This window comes from Herpailurus yagouaroundi, unplaced genomic scaffold (genome assembly GCF_014898765.1).
Source record: "Herpailurus yagouaroundi ecotype Mexico unplaced genomic scaffold, PumYag 163, whole genome shotgun sequence".
In the NCBI taxonomy this organism is placed as follows: Eukaryota; Metazoa; Chordata; class Mammalia; order Carnivora; family Felidae; genus Herpailurus; species Herpailurus yagouaroundi.
In genome coordinates this window covers 39,555,792-39,572,232 of record NW_024412404.1, presented here as the reverse complement: position 1 = coordinate 39,572,232, position 16,441 = coordinate 39,555,792, and the positions used below count along the sequence as shown (strand labels likewise).

Here is a 16,441-nt window from a genome sequence, read left to right as displayed (position 1 = left end):
AAGGCCGAGTTTAACCTAAAGTTACCCTTAGGAAGGGCAGGGCGGGTTACTGGGGTGAGTCAACCAGTGTAGCGTCTACTTCTTTTTTACTCTTAAAGGTACAGGGACAGGGTATAGGCAGCGTGGTAAACAATCAATTAAAACTACCCAAGCGATAAGTGTACGGGTCAGCAGATCTAAACTAAAGTCCCAGGAAACTTTGAATCACAGCCAAAAATCACCCAGACACAGTACAATCAGATTCACTTCACTTTTATTATGAACAAACACAATTTCAGATCAGTACAACTAAGCTTCAGAGTTGATATTAATAGAAATTATTCCAAAATTATTCTTAGGTCACAAATAACTACTATCCCACATAAAAAGGGGGAAATCCCACCCAATCAAGGAAAAGGTATCCTGTGTATTGTTTCCATGGCAATGAGTTTATGCATTCTCAAATGTTGTCTGGCTAGTTATCCACCACTTACCCAATGGATTTACTCAATCTCCCAGAGAGAACCATATCAATTAATGATAGCATCCAGGACCCACGGTTCATGGTGGACACAAGTTCATGGTGGATACTGCTACTATAAAAATACTCAGGACTTAAAAGAATTCCTCTGCTGAAGGATCCCAAAATGCTTTAAAAAAAGCATTAGTCACACCTCAAAACTGCCCTTTGAGGTAGGTCAGTATTATTATCCCATTTTAACAGAAGGAAAACTGAGGCACATTATAGTTAAGTGACTTGCCTAGGGTCACGTAGCAAGTCAGTGGCACAGTGGTAGGAGAGGCCCTGGCCTTAGCCACCCGCGCAACATTGACATCTTGTTTTCTTTAACCTTTCACGCTGACCCATTTGAGCTAGACTTACGGAGAATACACTCAGGATACTAGCAAACCGAGGAGGAAAAGTTTCCATTTTAAATGCTACAACCATCTTTTCATCTAAAAAAAAAAAAAAAATTATAAATCAAATACATTCAAATTACTTCCACCCTCCATCAAATGTGGGCACTTAATACAAATAGCCCTAAGAAAAGATTCCAAAATAAAGCCCAGAAGGGAATCCTGCAAACAACTATACTGATAATTCTCCAGCCAGGCCCCCTTTTCTACCAGCCACTTTTGCAGGCTCTCAGGTGCAAAGGAACTCCACAGAGGAAGTGAGAACGGGGCTCATATGCAACACTGATTAGAAAAGATGTAAGGCACCCAAATAAGTTGTCAGCACACCCACAAAGCGAGGACTGTTAGAAATTCAGACTTGAGTTTCTGGGACATTAATGTGTCAATTGAACTCAGCTTTAGAATCTTGAAAAAAGTGTTCCTTACTCAGCAGACACCCTTCTACCTACACATTCTCCTATACACTGGGGCCCTCAGCTTGAGGACCCTGTCCAGCCTTGTGTAGGTCATGCTATGGATCAGATCCCTGCGACATAATTAGAATAGAAAGATAAACTTGTTTTTGATCAGAATTTATAAAGCAGGCATCTGATAACCTGTGGAATTAAAACTACCCAAGGGATAAGTACACAGGTCAGCAGATCTAAACTATGGTGATCTTCCAGTAGATTCTTTTCTACTGAGAGGAAGAGCTCAAAAGACAAGGATGCCTTTAGTCCAGGTTAACCCCTGTAGCCTCTATTTGATGAATACAGGAAGAAAGGCCCTCTTCCCTTCCACTATTAGGGCTCAACAGTGCACAGAACATTTGGTATCGTACATTTCCAATCTCTCACAGAGTGAGTACAGCCAGGCTTTTGCATTGATGACTTAGGTACAGGGACAGAAATAGTCCAAGGTTCTCAAAACACCGATGATTTTTTTTCAGACCTCTCCTATACTACTGTTTGCCCTAGGCTGTGTGGTGGGGAATGCTGGTTAGTTTACTGAACAGAGACGCTGTTCAGCCAAGTTCATGGCATCTCAGATCCCAAGTCTCGGCTTTGCAGTACACCCTGGCTCCAGGGAACGGGGCCTCCTTTTGAGTGAGGCACTTTGGAACTTCCCTTTGCTTCTTGTGCTTCCCAGTGAAGACTAGGCTCCCTCCCACTTCTACAAGCATTGCACTGTCCACTGGGAGCAGACTCGGGCTGGGCAGGCTTACTGAGAGAGCAGGGGGCAGCTAGCATGCTCTCTCGTGTTCTGATCCAGACAGAGGAGGATAAAAACAAACCCTTTTTTGCCCTATGGCTGACTCACTGGTACCACATGAGCATTTGGCCTAGCTGTGCCTGAGCCAGGGATGTTTCTGGTAAGGTTTGCCAGCTTTGTCTTGAGTCATCAGTGTGGTAGGGGAGCCCAGAGGTGTAGATGGAGAGACTCTGGAGGCCAAGTGAGAGTGGCAGCTAGCTCAACTTTATAAGAGAAACAGTGGTTCAGTGACCCTGAGCATTCTGTCGGCAGGAAGGGGAGCTTCCTGGTGAGCAATAGCCATCACTGCCTCTGAGTATCTACAAAAGAGGCTTCCTGCCCAGAGAAAGAAGAAACAGCAGGGAGGAGATAGAACCTGTAGGAGAAAATGGACAGCTGGGGTAGAGCCAGGAATCAATAACCACAGTAGTTAAGAGATTCCTACCTCGCCTTCCCCCGGCCCAGGCAGTCCTATACTTTAGACTAAAATTTTAACAGAGAAGGAATGGATGAAATGGTTCAACACTGAGGGGAGAAGCCTTCTAGTTTTTATTCGTTCCAAGGAGAAACTGGCATTCATGAATGAACTTAACATTTAACTTGTTTGTATAACCACCTTCCAAATTAGGACATCCAATGACTTACTCAGTAACCTTCTGAATCCCCTGGCAAGGTGTTCTCAGAGCCCTTCTTTTGTAAAGTTATCTCTTAGGAACTGCCAACAGACCTTGCCCCGGAACCTCTCCATCTCCTGTCCAGCAGTGAGAGGAAAGCAGACAACCCACCTCATTTCTCCTCTTTTTCAAGCATCCCTCTTGCAGAGGGAGATACTCTAAGTGAATTACTTTAACATTCCAAGCAAAGGATGTATGGATGTATATTTTTATGTTGGACCCAACCCCACCTCTTAAAATCCTTCCTTTCGTGGAAGGTGGCTGTGCTCACCACTAGGCCACAAACATGTTCCTCTTTTGGATGTCTGGGAACGCTTGAGTCACCTTATTACTATGATGGGAGCTGACCAATGTCCCGGAGATGGCAGAGCAGAAAGATGAAAGAATTTCGATGATTCCGTGATCCGCTAGATTCACCGATTCTGGACACAAGCAACCTCAAGATTTCTTGTCATATGGAATAAGAAATCTTGTCGTTATTAAAAAAAAAAAAAAAAAAAAATCCTTCCCCAGCAGAGACCACTTTTACTACAAACTAAATGCTTCTTTATCCTCAGACTAAACTACAGTGGGACATTGAGATTTGCTTTTGCGTTGCCAAGCTCTAGGCCCATTCCCCATTCAGAGTCAGGAGAGAGAGGAGGCATGCCATCTGGTGGGGCTCCAAGTCCCCACCAGGCAAGCGACTGTGTGTCCAATCACAACAGGAGCTTCTTGCCTTGATTCCCACCTCACCCCATCTTTACTTTTCTCAATCATACCATACACGCTAACTCTCTCCCCTGACAATTTACCTGCTTTAGAAGCTTTGTGCCCAATAAAGTTATTTTCCATTCCAACTCACAAAAGCCTGGGCTGAAGACAATTAACGGGGGCCTTCCCAGAAGATTTTATCCTAGCTCTAGCGTGAGCCACCCATCCTGAGTCTCAGGACAGCTCAAGGAAAGAGTTATGTGGGGCAAAGCCCACAAGCTCTGGGCTACAGAACGGTTGTCTAGGCTTTGGAAGTTGGACACCCACCAATGAATGACGAGCTGCTTGCCTGGGAGGCAACGAGCGAGGAGAGGAAGGGAAGTGATACGAACAAAGCCAAGAAAATGACGATGGACTAGAAGAGAGGGAAGAGAAGAGTAAAAATAAGAATATCAGCTTAGTGTCGTGAAGGCAGAGTTGTTGGCTTTCAATTTTAAAAGAATACTGTACTGGAGTGGGTTAATGTCATCCTCTTTAGCATCCTGGTAGCATTATTCAGTAGTTAATAAACAGAACATTAAACCTCTGCCCGGCTGGCTTTCGGAAAAGGAACCCGAGGGACCCAAAACTCAGCCACTCTTGTAGCTTCCGTCTCCAGTTCTTTTAACCCTGGCCAGGATGGCGGCCTTGGATACTTTCTTCCGGTCGTAAGCCAGGCCGAGGAAAGCCATGCAGTCGATGAAGAATGTGGTGAAGTTGATGTGCCAGCGGTACTCACTGGCAGAGTAGTCATAGGGAAAGGAGTGGTGGTAGTTGTGGAAGCCCTCCCCTGGAACAGAAGCAATGAGAGTTATGGGGCCACGCTGTGAGCTGCAGTCTTCGTGGTCTCCGCGCGCTGGTTGCCTAGCAGAGGGCCTCAAACCCCTCAGAAACTTGCTATTGCTGAATGAACCAGTGAACCCAGGCTCTTCGCCTCTGAACCCAATTGTTTCCCTCAGAGGCGCTGGGGAGCCCTGATCCCCCAAGCCTTTCTAGGAGCCTTTGTCAGAGAAGGACCGGCAATTTCTCCCAGAAGATAAGCTAACTAGAGAGAAACTGCTATGGCTGGGAATGGATTTCAGATTGGAAGATTCCAGAGCCTCGCTAAATATTGGTCTGAGCCACTACAGGCTCTTTGTGGACATGTGCATGTGTCAGCGTGGGGAGAGGACAGGGTCGAGAATGAAGGACTTTTGCTGTGCTTCTTACAGAGATGAGCAAAGGACCACACCTTTCGCCACGGCATTAGCGCCACCTCGAAGGGGGGAAGATATTGACAGAATTGGGCAGTAACAGCCCAAAGGCAGAAGAAAAAAGGCCCAGTGCAGGGGCCCGAATTTCCTCAGTCACTACTGGTTTCCAATGGACTGTTCCGGCTTCTAGTACTTTGAGCTTTGACCCTGGTGTAGGGTGATGCTGATAAAACAGAATCTCTCTGAGGGAGTAAGAATTAAAATGCTTATGGGGCACCCGGGTGGCTCAGTCGGTTAAGCAACCGACTCTTGGCTTTGGCTCAGGTCAGGATCTCACCGCTGGTGGGATCAGGCCCTGTGTCGGGCTCTGCGTTGACAGTGAGGAGCCTGTGTGGAACTCTCTCTCTCTGTTTCTCTCCTTCTCTCTCCCTCTCTCTCTGCTCCTCCCCTGCTCTCTCTCTCTCTCTCCCTCTCTCAAAATATATAAATAAACTTAAAAAGAAAAAGACTTAAAATGCTTAGATATTCCCTCTAATCTCTGAGATTCTGAGATGAGCAGGTCACTTTGCTGGACAGAAGAAAAACAAAGCAATTCCAGTTTTAAGAGAATTTCGGGAACAGGTAAAGCTTTGGAAACTCCGCAGAGAGTGAGCCCTCCAACCTCTGGCAGGACTCTTCCTTCCGGATCGTATTCAACAGTAACAATACTGACCCTTAGAAAGCTGGGAAAGACTGGCTAATAAAAGAGCACACTCTGAGCCCTTTGAAGATAAAAGAACCCTAGTAGGGCAGTAATGATATTAATAACAAGCAAGTGAAGGAAGTCCTGCAAAGTAAATGACACCATCCAGGGCAAGTCAAGGTATGTCCTCTCTCTGTGACACCTGATTATCCACAGTGTGAACTGAGTAGGAGGCTGGGCTCGCCACAAGGCCGAACGTACCGACAAGATTACCAATTTCCATAAATGGTTTTGTACCAAGGCTCTGTACAAGCACCAACCAGGCCTCCGGTTATCAGATTTAAAACTAAACCAGATACACACATAGCCAAGAGGCCAAGAAACAGAGGAAGGCCCATGGATGGAACAGAGAGAGGACTCTACAACTGGGGCAGCAAGACAGAGCCCAAGCGAGGCTCAAGGGAGGAGGGCAGCTTTGGCAGAGAGAAAAAGAGCATGTGACTGTGGGGGAGGTAACTCAAGAAGAAAAAGGTTAGAATGGCAGAAAAATAAGCCCCAGGAGAACAAAGGCCAGAGGTGAAAAGGGAGGAGTGCAACAGGTTGGAGAAACGAATGAGAGCCGAGACAAAGTAAGATACTGGCAGCCACTCTGAAGTCGTGCTCAGCAAGAGGCTGCAGTTGGGGAAGCTCGCCATAGACCCAGCACCAGGAGAGGACAAGTGTCATTCCAGAAACTTCCATTTCTGTGAAAGTCTCAGACTTGCATCGCCTAGGTGACTGATTTCAAGCACGGTTCAGAGTATGAGCGGGCGCACTGGCAGACGGTGCCTGCGAGGCGCGGGAGGCACATGAAAGTTCCGAAGAGATGGGAAAAAAACGCCCTAGTACGGATAGTAAAGATGATGAGGATTGAGAATCTAATGGGAGGTTTTAAAGCGAAAAAGTGAAGGTTAGGCCACAGTGGGCACAAATATGTGGAACGGTGAAGTTGCCTAGATATACCGGATGACCAACAGCACTGATCATTGGTGAGGAAGAGGTCACGGGGTCTGCTTCAGGAAAATAAATTCCAGGCCTCGGTCAAGGTCTATATTTAGTTGAAAACAGTGACGGGGGAAAAAAAGCGGGGGGAGTCAGATGGTTAGAAGCCTGTTGTCTTAGCCTCTGGCTATTGACTGGAATGATAGAAATAAATTCATGAATAGTCAGCATTAGATCAGTGAGCAGGTACTTGTGATCAAACTAACCACTTTACTCACGGTTCCCTAAGCCACGTTGTGGTGAAGGTGTGTTCCTAGCACAGAGGAGAAGCAGGAGAGAGAAAGATAAAGGGCAAGAGATAGGACTGATGAGTGGTGGCAAAGGGTCACCAACAATTGCTTTGATGCCCTTCACGTGGGCATCACCAAAGAACAAGGCGTGGCACATGCTTCAGATGTGGCCTCCCTGAATACAGCAAGAAGATAAAATAGAAGTTGGTGCAATTAAATTACAAGGACTTAGTCTGCATTGTATACGGCACGTTTACATATAACACCCTAGGCTTACTGCCCACCCAAATGATCCTGTTGGCTGCATTGTATACGGCACGTTTACATATAACACCCTAGACTTACTGCCCACCCAAATGATCCTGTTGGCCCCTTTATGCATTCCCTGCCCCAAGCAAGACCTGCAATCCAGCCCAGAGGTGACTGGAAAAAGGAAAACCCAAAGGGGCTCATTATGCATAGCAGTTGGGAGTGTTCTGGAATGTGAAATCAAGTGCATTGTTGTTTTTTCACCCTTTTCCTCCCACAGAAAATCTGTTGCCTGACTCTGAAAAGTTGTCTACTATGTTGACCCTTAGTTTTGCAGCGGGGTCCCAGACGGAAAGAAGGTCCTAAAACAGGTTACTCCGGTTTTCCTGGCTCCTAGCCTAACACCCTACCCGGCGGACCACTAGAAGGGGTCTTGCTGCGGACTGCTGACTTACCTACAGCTCCCAGGGAAACCAGGATATTCTCTCGGGGGCTAATGGTGGTGTCATAAGGGCGATATCCGTAGAGGTGGGCAGCGCTGTTCACCAGCCAGGTGGCATTGAGCACAATGGCGTAACGCAAGAAAGTGGCAACGCACAAGCTGTGTATAAACGTTTCACCCCAGAAATACCAGGGCACAAGAGTGGGCAGGATGAAGCACATCAACAGGATGCCGGGTTTGTAGTACCTACATTGAGAGACCATACGCTGAGTCAGAGGGGAGAGGACTCCCAGATCTGCCTGATTTTCCCACTGTCACCGGCGGGGCTCTTTCCTTCTACGGGGTACAACATAGCAGAAGTCAAAGCAAGAGGGAACGGGGTGGGGAAATGTTCTGAATGTCTCCGGGGTTAGAAAATGAGGTAATGACAGGTGAACTGACTTTTCTAGGATCACACCAGTAGGAACCGGTGGAGCAAGGATCGGAATGCTTGTCTCCAGCGTCTGCATCCAATGTTCTTTTTGACTGTAGCCTAATAGCACCTTGGTAAGACAGGTGAGGTCCCAATTACCAACTTAATAAACTCAGTCCTCCTTCCCAGGCTGTTTTTCCATCCTGCCTTGTAGGCTCCTTTCTCTTTCCTGTCCATGGTTTCTGAGAGTCTGTGCTCTGTGTCTTGCCTCCACGTCCTGCTGGCCACCCCTCTAATCATTCCTCTCCTTCCTGAGCCAGGCACAGAGCGTCCTTGACGCCCGCAGGCCCTCTGGAGGCTCCGTGCCATTCTTCACTCTCTCCAATGTAGGCTACGCCATTGACATTTCTAGGGAACTGGTTTCCTGCTTCTCTTCAGTGGCCAGTGTTCTCTACTCTCCTATCATTAGTATTCCCTGCATCAAACTTTGCATTCCTGCCATGTTAACTGGCTCCCTGTTAACTCCTTACTCGTGGTCCTGCTTCTCAGCTCTCTGACTCAATGGTTTTTTTTTTTGTTTTTTTTTTTTCCGACCATCCGGAGAGTGACCTTTCTAAAGAACACCTCCGGTCATGCCACATCACTGTTCAAAAAACTTGTAATGGTTTCCCCTTGCCTATTGAATTAAGTCCTACTTTTGCTTTTAAGGCTCTACAAGGATAGCGTCAGCCTCTCTTTCTAGTCTTATTGCCACCACACCCTGTGCTTCAAGCAAAAGGACTTTGTGGCTGGAATGTGCTTTCATGCTTTAGCTCCTTCTCTTCTTTGTGTGTGTACTTTCCCTTCCCACACACACCTGTGAAAATCTCTATCCATCAGGGGATTCCAAAGCTATCTTCTGCATTAACCCTTCCCCCATGCCCCCCACTACACAACCTCCCTCCCCTTTGGGCCCCTCATTGGTATAGAAAACATCTTGCATGTGTCATGGCTGCCCAGATCCTTGGCTCTCCCTCCACTTCCCAACAGGCTACAAACTCCTTGAAGGCAGGGATTGTGACACAGTCATCGTTGTATCTGTGAATGTCCTAGGCCAATAAGTATTTGTTCAATCTAATTGGTTTAATTAAGAGAGCTCTGAGAGAAAGAACAAAGTCCATGGGCAGGGGCCTGTGGGCCGTTAAGGATGAGGGTTTTAAGTTAAATTCGGAACGTGCAAACTCACGGAATTACTCAGCTTCGGTTTATAAGCCCTAGGGGAAAAAAGGGGGTTCCCCAAACACTAGATGCCCAGCCCCGTTATCCCCTCACTCACCTTCTCTGGAACATCACCAGCTTCTCAGCTTTTAGGTCAGACAAGTCTAGCAAACCACCCTTCTCTTTGACGGCTGGGTGTTTGCGTACGAGCAGCCAACCCACGTGAGAGAAGAAAAAGCCACGCCGGGAATTGTGAGGATCAGCATCTGTTTCTGAAAACTTGTGGTGAGCACGGTGATCTCGGGCCCATTCAAACACGTCATTCTGGAGAGACAGAGAAGAGGAACGTAGGCCTGATGAGAAATACCCTCTTAGAGGAATTCCACTGGATAGGCAACTTTAAGAGCCCATGGCTCTCAGCTCCACCTCACAAAATGCCCAGGGGTTGGGGTATCAAAGGGGTCATGGAGTTGCCTCCTCTTGTCCCCCAGCTTGCCCCTGAAGCTTCGGTGGAAGGGCAATTTAAAGTCCCCGGACCCCAAACAGGACTAGCTTCTTCTTGAAGGTTATATGGTGGACAGAACGGAGGCAGGTCACACAGAGCTCAGAGAGTTTCATTCGAAAAGCACATTGCAATTCTTCAAGCAAGAAAAATGCTGGAAAAGGTCCTCACGGGGCGCCAAACCCCTGGGCATGGAGATCACGAGGGAGGCAGCCTTGCATCCCAGGTCCCGGTCGGTGGATGAAGCTTCAGAGAGCTCCGTTCTGACGCCTTGCCATATAGACGATGGCCAGGCAAAGAAATCACGATCTTGACTCCATTTCCAAATGACCTGTGGGCTCCCCTAGGATTCTTTTCATCCCTTAAAGAATGTGCCAGAATCTCTTCCTTTGCCCCACAAAGACAACATCAGGAACCTTCAGTGCTGTGACAGAGATGATTATACAACTGTGGCAAGTACCTGGGATGCTGCCATGAAGGAGAGGATCAGTTTGCTTTCTTTCCTTTTTCCTCTTGCTCCAAGCTAAGCCCCGCACCACAGGCTATCTTTTGCCCATTGCTTCCACTTAATAACTGGGAGTTCCCTTTCCCTAGTTCCCTGTATTCTATCTCTGCCATGAACTCTTTGCCCCAACAAACTTCAATATTTGACTTAGCCAGACTGGCAGCCCAAGATAGAACCAAAATGTTGGTCTACCTAACTTGTCAGTGACCCCATTTCCTCATCTGTAAGAGGGGGGTAATCACACCGACCTTCTAAGATCGTTGTGAGGGTTTCATGAGGTAATCCACGTCAAGGGCGTAGAATAGTCAGGCACATAATCAGTGCTACAAAGTGTTTGCTCATATACCCGAGAACACAGAGTCCAAGAGTCTATGAAATATCAGCTTCAATCCCATTATGGTGGAATCCTAAAATATTCGCCTAAAATGGAGAATTCATTGTCCAGTGTCTGCCCAGGAACACAGGGTCAGCTCCTTATGCACTGCGGCCCCTTATGATAAGGCCCCCAACAGCTAAGAGTGTGTGACAACAGAGGGACCTTAGGATCGAAAATAATCCCATGATGCTGAGACTATGTCCTATGTAGCTCCTACTCCCTTTTCCAATGTGGACTTAGGGACTGGGCCTGCACTGGAGGTGACCCTAAAGGGGAGAGGAAATTGAGGTGCTGTCCAGGTGCAGCTCCTCTCCAGGCACTGAGCTCCTCCGTTCTGTCCCTGGACCATCAGAAGAGTGGAGGGAAAAGAGCTGAGCAGAGCCAGCTTCTTACCTGGAATGCCATCGTGTTGGCAATGATCAGGAAGAACCGCAGGGGCAGCCGAGCTTTGTAAGTCCGGTGACTCCATAGGCGATGAGCTCCCGCTGTTATGCCCAGGGCGCTGATCACATAGTAGAAGAACCCTGCCGGGAGAAGTCAGTTGTGGGTAGTCACTAATCTGGGAAGACATTCACATGACGTTCTCCAGACTGGTCCGTGTGTTCTTTAGGCTTCGGGTGAGGATCTGTTTTACCCTAAACTCCAGGGATGCCTTGGTCTCCCATGCCCCTTCCGTTTTACAAACTGAAAACTACCATCACCTCCCATCCTCTGGAACGAGCCAAATCCCAGGCACTTCAGAAAGGCCAGGCAGAGAAGAGGGCTCTTATCACCCAGCCACTTGTCATTCTCCATCATGAAGGACATTATCCCAGATCCCATTTCCTTTGACCTTCAGTTAAACTTTTCCAAAGTTTTAAGGACCACAGACGACTCCTGCAAAGTTTAGGACCTATAAGCAAGGGTAGTATTAAAATGTTTGACAGCCAGTATGGTCTACGCATTAACCAGTTCAAGGGACCCTGGATTCTAGAGGACACTCACAGGGCTCTGAACCGTGGCTATTTACCAACTAGTATAAAAACATTTCAATATTTTAGCAGGCAGTGGGGCCATATCGGGGGAAAGCCCGCGCTGCACATAAGTCATATCTGCACAGTGTCTGAAGCTTTGCCAAGGCTTTGATGCTCTCTGATTCATCGGATACCTTGAATGGGATCTAATATCCTCACTTTGCAGTTACGTGTACTTTGCAGTACGCGGTGAGAGGCTGAGTGGGCTCGAAACCAAGTTGTCTGTCAACAAGCAGTCTGTGTCCCGGCTATACTGTACTCTCCACAGCCCCACGGTTCCTGTGTCCCTCCTTTGCCATGTGCCTCAGTCAGTCCCTGCTCCCTCTGGCAAGGCTAATTCTAGGTAGTGGTGGGATGGCCTCCAAGCTACGGGCGGAATACCCCAACACTGTCCTGCCTCACCTTCCCGGAGGCCTGCAGGATATAACCTCTAGATTATACAGAGATATAATCTCCAACTGGGAAGTGGATTTCTGCGTATAGCCATCTTCCGCCTTCCTGGAGGCCTGCAGGATATAATCTCTAGATTATACAGAGATATAATCTCGAGCTGAAAAGTGGGTTTCTGGGTATACCCATCTTCCTCTGCTCTAGGAGGCAGGGGCTGAGGCCTTGGTAGAGCGGTGACGGTTGACAATGTTTCATTCCTAGGAAAACTGCTAGAAACAATAGATCCTCAGTGGCCACGGAACTTAGTTGCAGTTGGAGACACTCCACATTGTAACAAATTGTCCTGTGTTCTCCTCCAGCCATAGATACCAGTTTCCTAAATAACCCCCTTCCTCCCCTATCCTATCTTCCTCCACCCTCTCCTGTTCCTCCTACAGGATCTGGAGGAGAGCCATGGGGCCAATGTCTGTCCCAGCGAAAGCTCTACCCATAGTCTCTCTGAGCTGGGATTGGGGCTTCAGGTGATTTGCTGGCTTTAAGCCATGTGGTGAGTTCTTTCCAGATGTATAGTATCTGCCTGCAACTGCATCTGAAAAAGTGACAGTTGAGCCACAGCCGACCAGTCACCAATGAGGAAGAAAAATGGCTCTGGGCATGAAAGCAAAAGCACTCAGCTCAGAACCAAGGAAGCTGCTCGGGCTTTTGCACGCCACAGAGGACCTGGCAAGTTGACTCAGAAAGCACATAAGATGCTAGTATTAACAGGGGCATTGGGAAAAGAGCCCATACACTCTGGTGCCTTTCTCTATCGGTATCTCTAAAGCCTATCTAATAGACAGCCTTAAGTCCATTGGAGATTCATTTCTTCGTGAATGTCCAACTCGTCGGCCTAAGGAAAGTCTCATAGCTTTGACTCTAAGAAAGATTTGAGAAGTTTTGCCCCTTGGCCAGTATTGCCGAGGTATCTCTTCAGCCCTAAGGGCTCTTCTGAGATGCTCTCAAAATCGCTCAGAACCATGAGAAATACTGGAATCACTACCAGTGGCTAATTTAACACTGTCCTTGGGGGATAAAACAAAAGGAGAAGCCAAGCTCCTAAACTCTGAAGGTGGCCCTCTGACCCTCCCTTCACCCCTCTTGTTCCTTGAGACAGAGAAGTTCTGACTTCCTAGATACAGCTGGTCATCCCATCAACTAAGCCATCCACCACGTGGCCCGGGGGCGGGTGTGTGTGTGTGTGTGTAAGTCACCATCCAGTCTCTGTGTGCCATGTTTCTCTGTCCAAAAGTACAGTACACACCCATGGGCAGAGCCCCCAAAAGGTAGCATTGTTCCCCCTGCACCAGCAGCCAAGGGCAAGGAGCAATCAGCAATTGTCTGGCCAAGCTCCGGGCCTCACGAGGCCTACAGGGAGTTCTGAGGTTGGAGGGGGCTAGGTGACAAAACTACCTGTGAAGATCCTCTACTGGGAAGAAGGAGCGGAGAGAAGAATCCATAGTCTCCCTGGGGGAATCCTTAAACCTGCTCTTGACCTCTCACACTACAGCTGAAGTTCTGCTGGGTTCTCAGAGGGGTACAGAACACATGTCCCCTCCCCTCCCAAGCATAAGGGCCCTTCCTGGTCTGCAGATGAACTGATTTCCTGCACCCGGCCAGCCCCGGGAGTGACACACATGTAACCCAAAGAGCACTACCTTCCTAATCCCAAAAAAGTCCTGTTTGTCCCACTTTGTATCTGGAAAAATTGAGATCCCAAAGAGAGGGGATCTACCCAGTTGCATTTCTCTGTGGCACTGAGAAGATTTCCCAAGACAAAGCTTCAGGGACCAGATCCCACCACCTTTACACCAAGAGGCCCGTGGAGGGGAATCAGCTAAAATTCCTACCAGCCCTTCGACACAACTCTCGGCCAAGAGTGCAGCTGTCGGCAGGCATCCCACACCCAAGACTGCTCTGGAAACCCTAAAGTTGTGTTTTGGAGGGGAGTTCTGACTCACTACCCTCAGAGAGGGGCAACGTGGAGCCCCTGGGGCACTGGAGCCCTCTGCTCTCCCTTTCCCCTTCCCAGGTCAGGCTTTTGGTGGCAGAGGTGAAAATGCCTGCAAAGCACATGTGCGGATCCAGGGGGCAGGGCCCTGCCATCAGCCCATCCCCGTGGATCCCTGAAAAAGCTGAGCTAAGGGCAGGTTAGGGACAAACCGGAAACCATCTCCCTCACTGCAGCAGCCTCAAGGCTGGGGCGCCACTCAGGGTTCTCTTTTCTGGCCTGGCCTGGCTGTCCCTGGCAAGGAGGGACTTCCTGACATCAAGAGAGAGGGGCCAGAGCATGCCAGATGGGCACTGGACATGAAACATTTCCTCCGTCATATTTCGTTCTCAGAACACTTTCATTTGGTGGCATGCTCAGTTCCCTGCAGACGTCCGTGGAGTCGCAGCAACATCTGTGTGACCTGCTTCATACAGGAGCTTTCTTCGTCTATTTAACAAAGAAGCCTGGTCGGGCCAAGGGCCAAGGCAAAATTATTTTGTAGATAACCTCTTCTCTGTTCCTCCCTCTTCTACTAACTCTCTTCCTGAGCGGGTTCTCTTGCTTTCCTAGGACTGTGCTCAGCATATTCCCTCTAAAGCTGCTGGTCTAGTCCCATGTTCCCATGCCTCCCAGGTTGTGGCCTTGATCCTTTTGTGGCCGGCAGGGCTAGGACAGGCAGCCAAGCAAATGACTTGAAACAGAAATGCTCCTTCAGGGAGAGCTGACTCTTTGGCCCAGGTCAACTCATTTCAAAGCCTGCAGCACCCGGTCTCAGGGCTCCCTCCCCAACCCCCATATTAAAGGACCCCCAGCATCGTCACTCCTGCATCCCGATCCCCCTAGGCTCCGTGCTCAGCCCACCATTCTTGAGTCACCAAGAGACATGGCTGGGAAAACCTGGGCCTGGAGGGGCTGTTGCCTCTGCTCTATGCAAGATCCTACCTTATTAGAGGAGTGGGGAGAAGCCAGGGTACTGGGTCAGAAGGACAAGGGAATCTCTTACCCCAGATCCAGGTGTAGACCTTGCAGGTGGGAACCAATATGATCCCATAGAGGGCTCCTAAGTGTAGCAGAGACATAAGGATGATGTTTCTCCAAACGTACTGAAGCTTGGGCCTTGGGCCCTCGGGATCTTTGTAGCTTGGGTCGTAGATGTCATCTTTCATTTCAGGGCGGATGTCTTCTTCCAAGTATGGGGAAGGCTTCTCCAACTTGCACCCTCCATTCTGCAGAATCCTGGAGGGAGGCGCTGTGATGGTGGTGGTAGTTGTGTAGGAGCTAGAGATCTGGAGGGGAGAGGAAGCAGAGTCAGGAGGGAGAAGAAGACACGTGCACGTAGCCCTTGCCACTTCACTCTAATCAAGGGGGGGGAGGGGAGGGAGGGAGGGTGGCGTAGGGACAGACCCTGCGCCCAAAGCCCACGTTAACTGAAGAGTCCGGGGTACCTCTGATGGAAGAGAGGGAAGCCCCCAGGACCTGTGCAGATAGATTGTGGAAGGTGGTGGAACCTCAAGGTGAAGATGCGATAGTAAGGAGGAGAAAAACACTGGCACCCTTAAGAACACACAAAGGAAAACCCGCATGCATATATAGACATCAAAATACCGGCACGACCTGGTTTTTCTTCAAAGCTGAAGAAACAAAAGTTGGGGAACCAAGTCCTCAAATTACAATCCACATTCCCAACAAATTGAAGGCAGTACAACTCGCAAAAGATGACTATACAGTCCACGGAGATCTCAACGCTCTCGTCCACCCAGCGCCTGTGAACCCGCAGTGTGCGGGCAATTAACTTGGAGCTCACCTCGTCTTGCAGCAAGTGGGCCGGCATCTGGGCTCTCTGATGCGGGGATCACTTTCCCGGGGCTGAGACTGCAGAGCGGAGTTCCGGACGGCCGGAACAGAGGGTAGACTTCGGTTCCCGAGCCCGCGTTTGCGTGGTGACCCGCGGCGCTGCGCCCCGAACCCCTCTCTGCGCGGTGCGCGCCGGATCGGTGTCGGGATCCTATCTGCAGTACGTGGCTCTACCCGGGATGGGTATTTAAAGGCTAGAGCTGGCAGTGGATGTCCCGTATTTCCTCAGACCCCTTTTATTCGCTGCCAAGAAGGGGCAAAGTGCGCGGAGTTGGCTCGCCGTGGGAGACCCGCCTGGGCGGGAGAGGGGAGGAGACAGGGCTGAGGCGTGCTGCGGGATGGAGACGCACAAACAGGATACTGCAGACACACCGCGGCTCCGCCGCTGCAGCCCAGGCCCCTGCCCCTGCCCCTGCCCCCGGGGAAATGCTAATGTGCTTCTGTAGAATCTGGCGCGTCATTGGCCGAAGGGAATTTGGTGCCACCTCGTCCAGCCGTTGCCATTGGCTGGGCGCAATCTGCTGTTCCCTCTGCCGCGAGCTACTCGCTCCCCCTCCCGTCTCTTTCTCCTTCTCGGCTCCTCTTCCCCGGCCGCTGGCCCGGTGCCCGGCACCCTGCGGGCTCGGAGGCGCTCGGGAGCTTTCCCTCCGCACGCGGGAGAGGACCCGGTCCGGGAGTGGGGGGTGGCTACCCGCCCGGGACTGGCCCCCGACCGCGGGCGAACGCCTGGGCACCGGGGAAGTTTCCCTGGCAACAGTGGGGAAGCCCCGGGGCCGACCACTCCGCGCAGCTC

General features: G+C 49.6%; 1 protein-coding gene across 1 annotated transcript; it reads right to left on the bottom strand.

The window, feature by feature from the left end:
• Positions 1-236: 236 nt before the first annotated feature.
• Positions 237-15,998, bottom strand: SCD (stearoyl-CoA desaturase). Its single transcript, XM_040486157.1, has 6 exons — positions 15,599-15,998; positions 14,798-15,080; positions 10,756-10,886; positions 9,098-9,303; positions 7,384-7,616; positions 237-4,323 (listed from the first exon to the last, which is right to left on the bottom strand). Exons 1-6 carry the CDS (start codon positions 15,623-15,625, stop codon positions 4,124-4,126), a joined length of 1,080 nt encoding a protein of 359 aa, XP_040342091.1. The 5' UTR covers positions 15,626-15,998; the 3' UTR covers positions 237-4,123.
• Between the last annotated feature and the right edge of the window lie 443 nt (positions 15,999-16,441).

Coding starts and splice junctions, on each gene's coding strand:
- SCD (XM_040486157.1), bottom strand. CDS start 15,625: ATGCCGGCCCACTTGCTGCAAGACGAG. Junction 10,887..14,797: donor GGTCTACACCTGGATCTGGG/GTAAGAGATTCC, acceptor TTCTCCCGGCAG/GGTTCTTCTACTATGTGATC. Junction 7,617..9,097: donor CTGGTGATGTTCCAGAGAAG/GTGAGTGAGGGG, acceptor CTCTCAATGTAG/GTACTACAAACCCGGCATCC.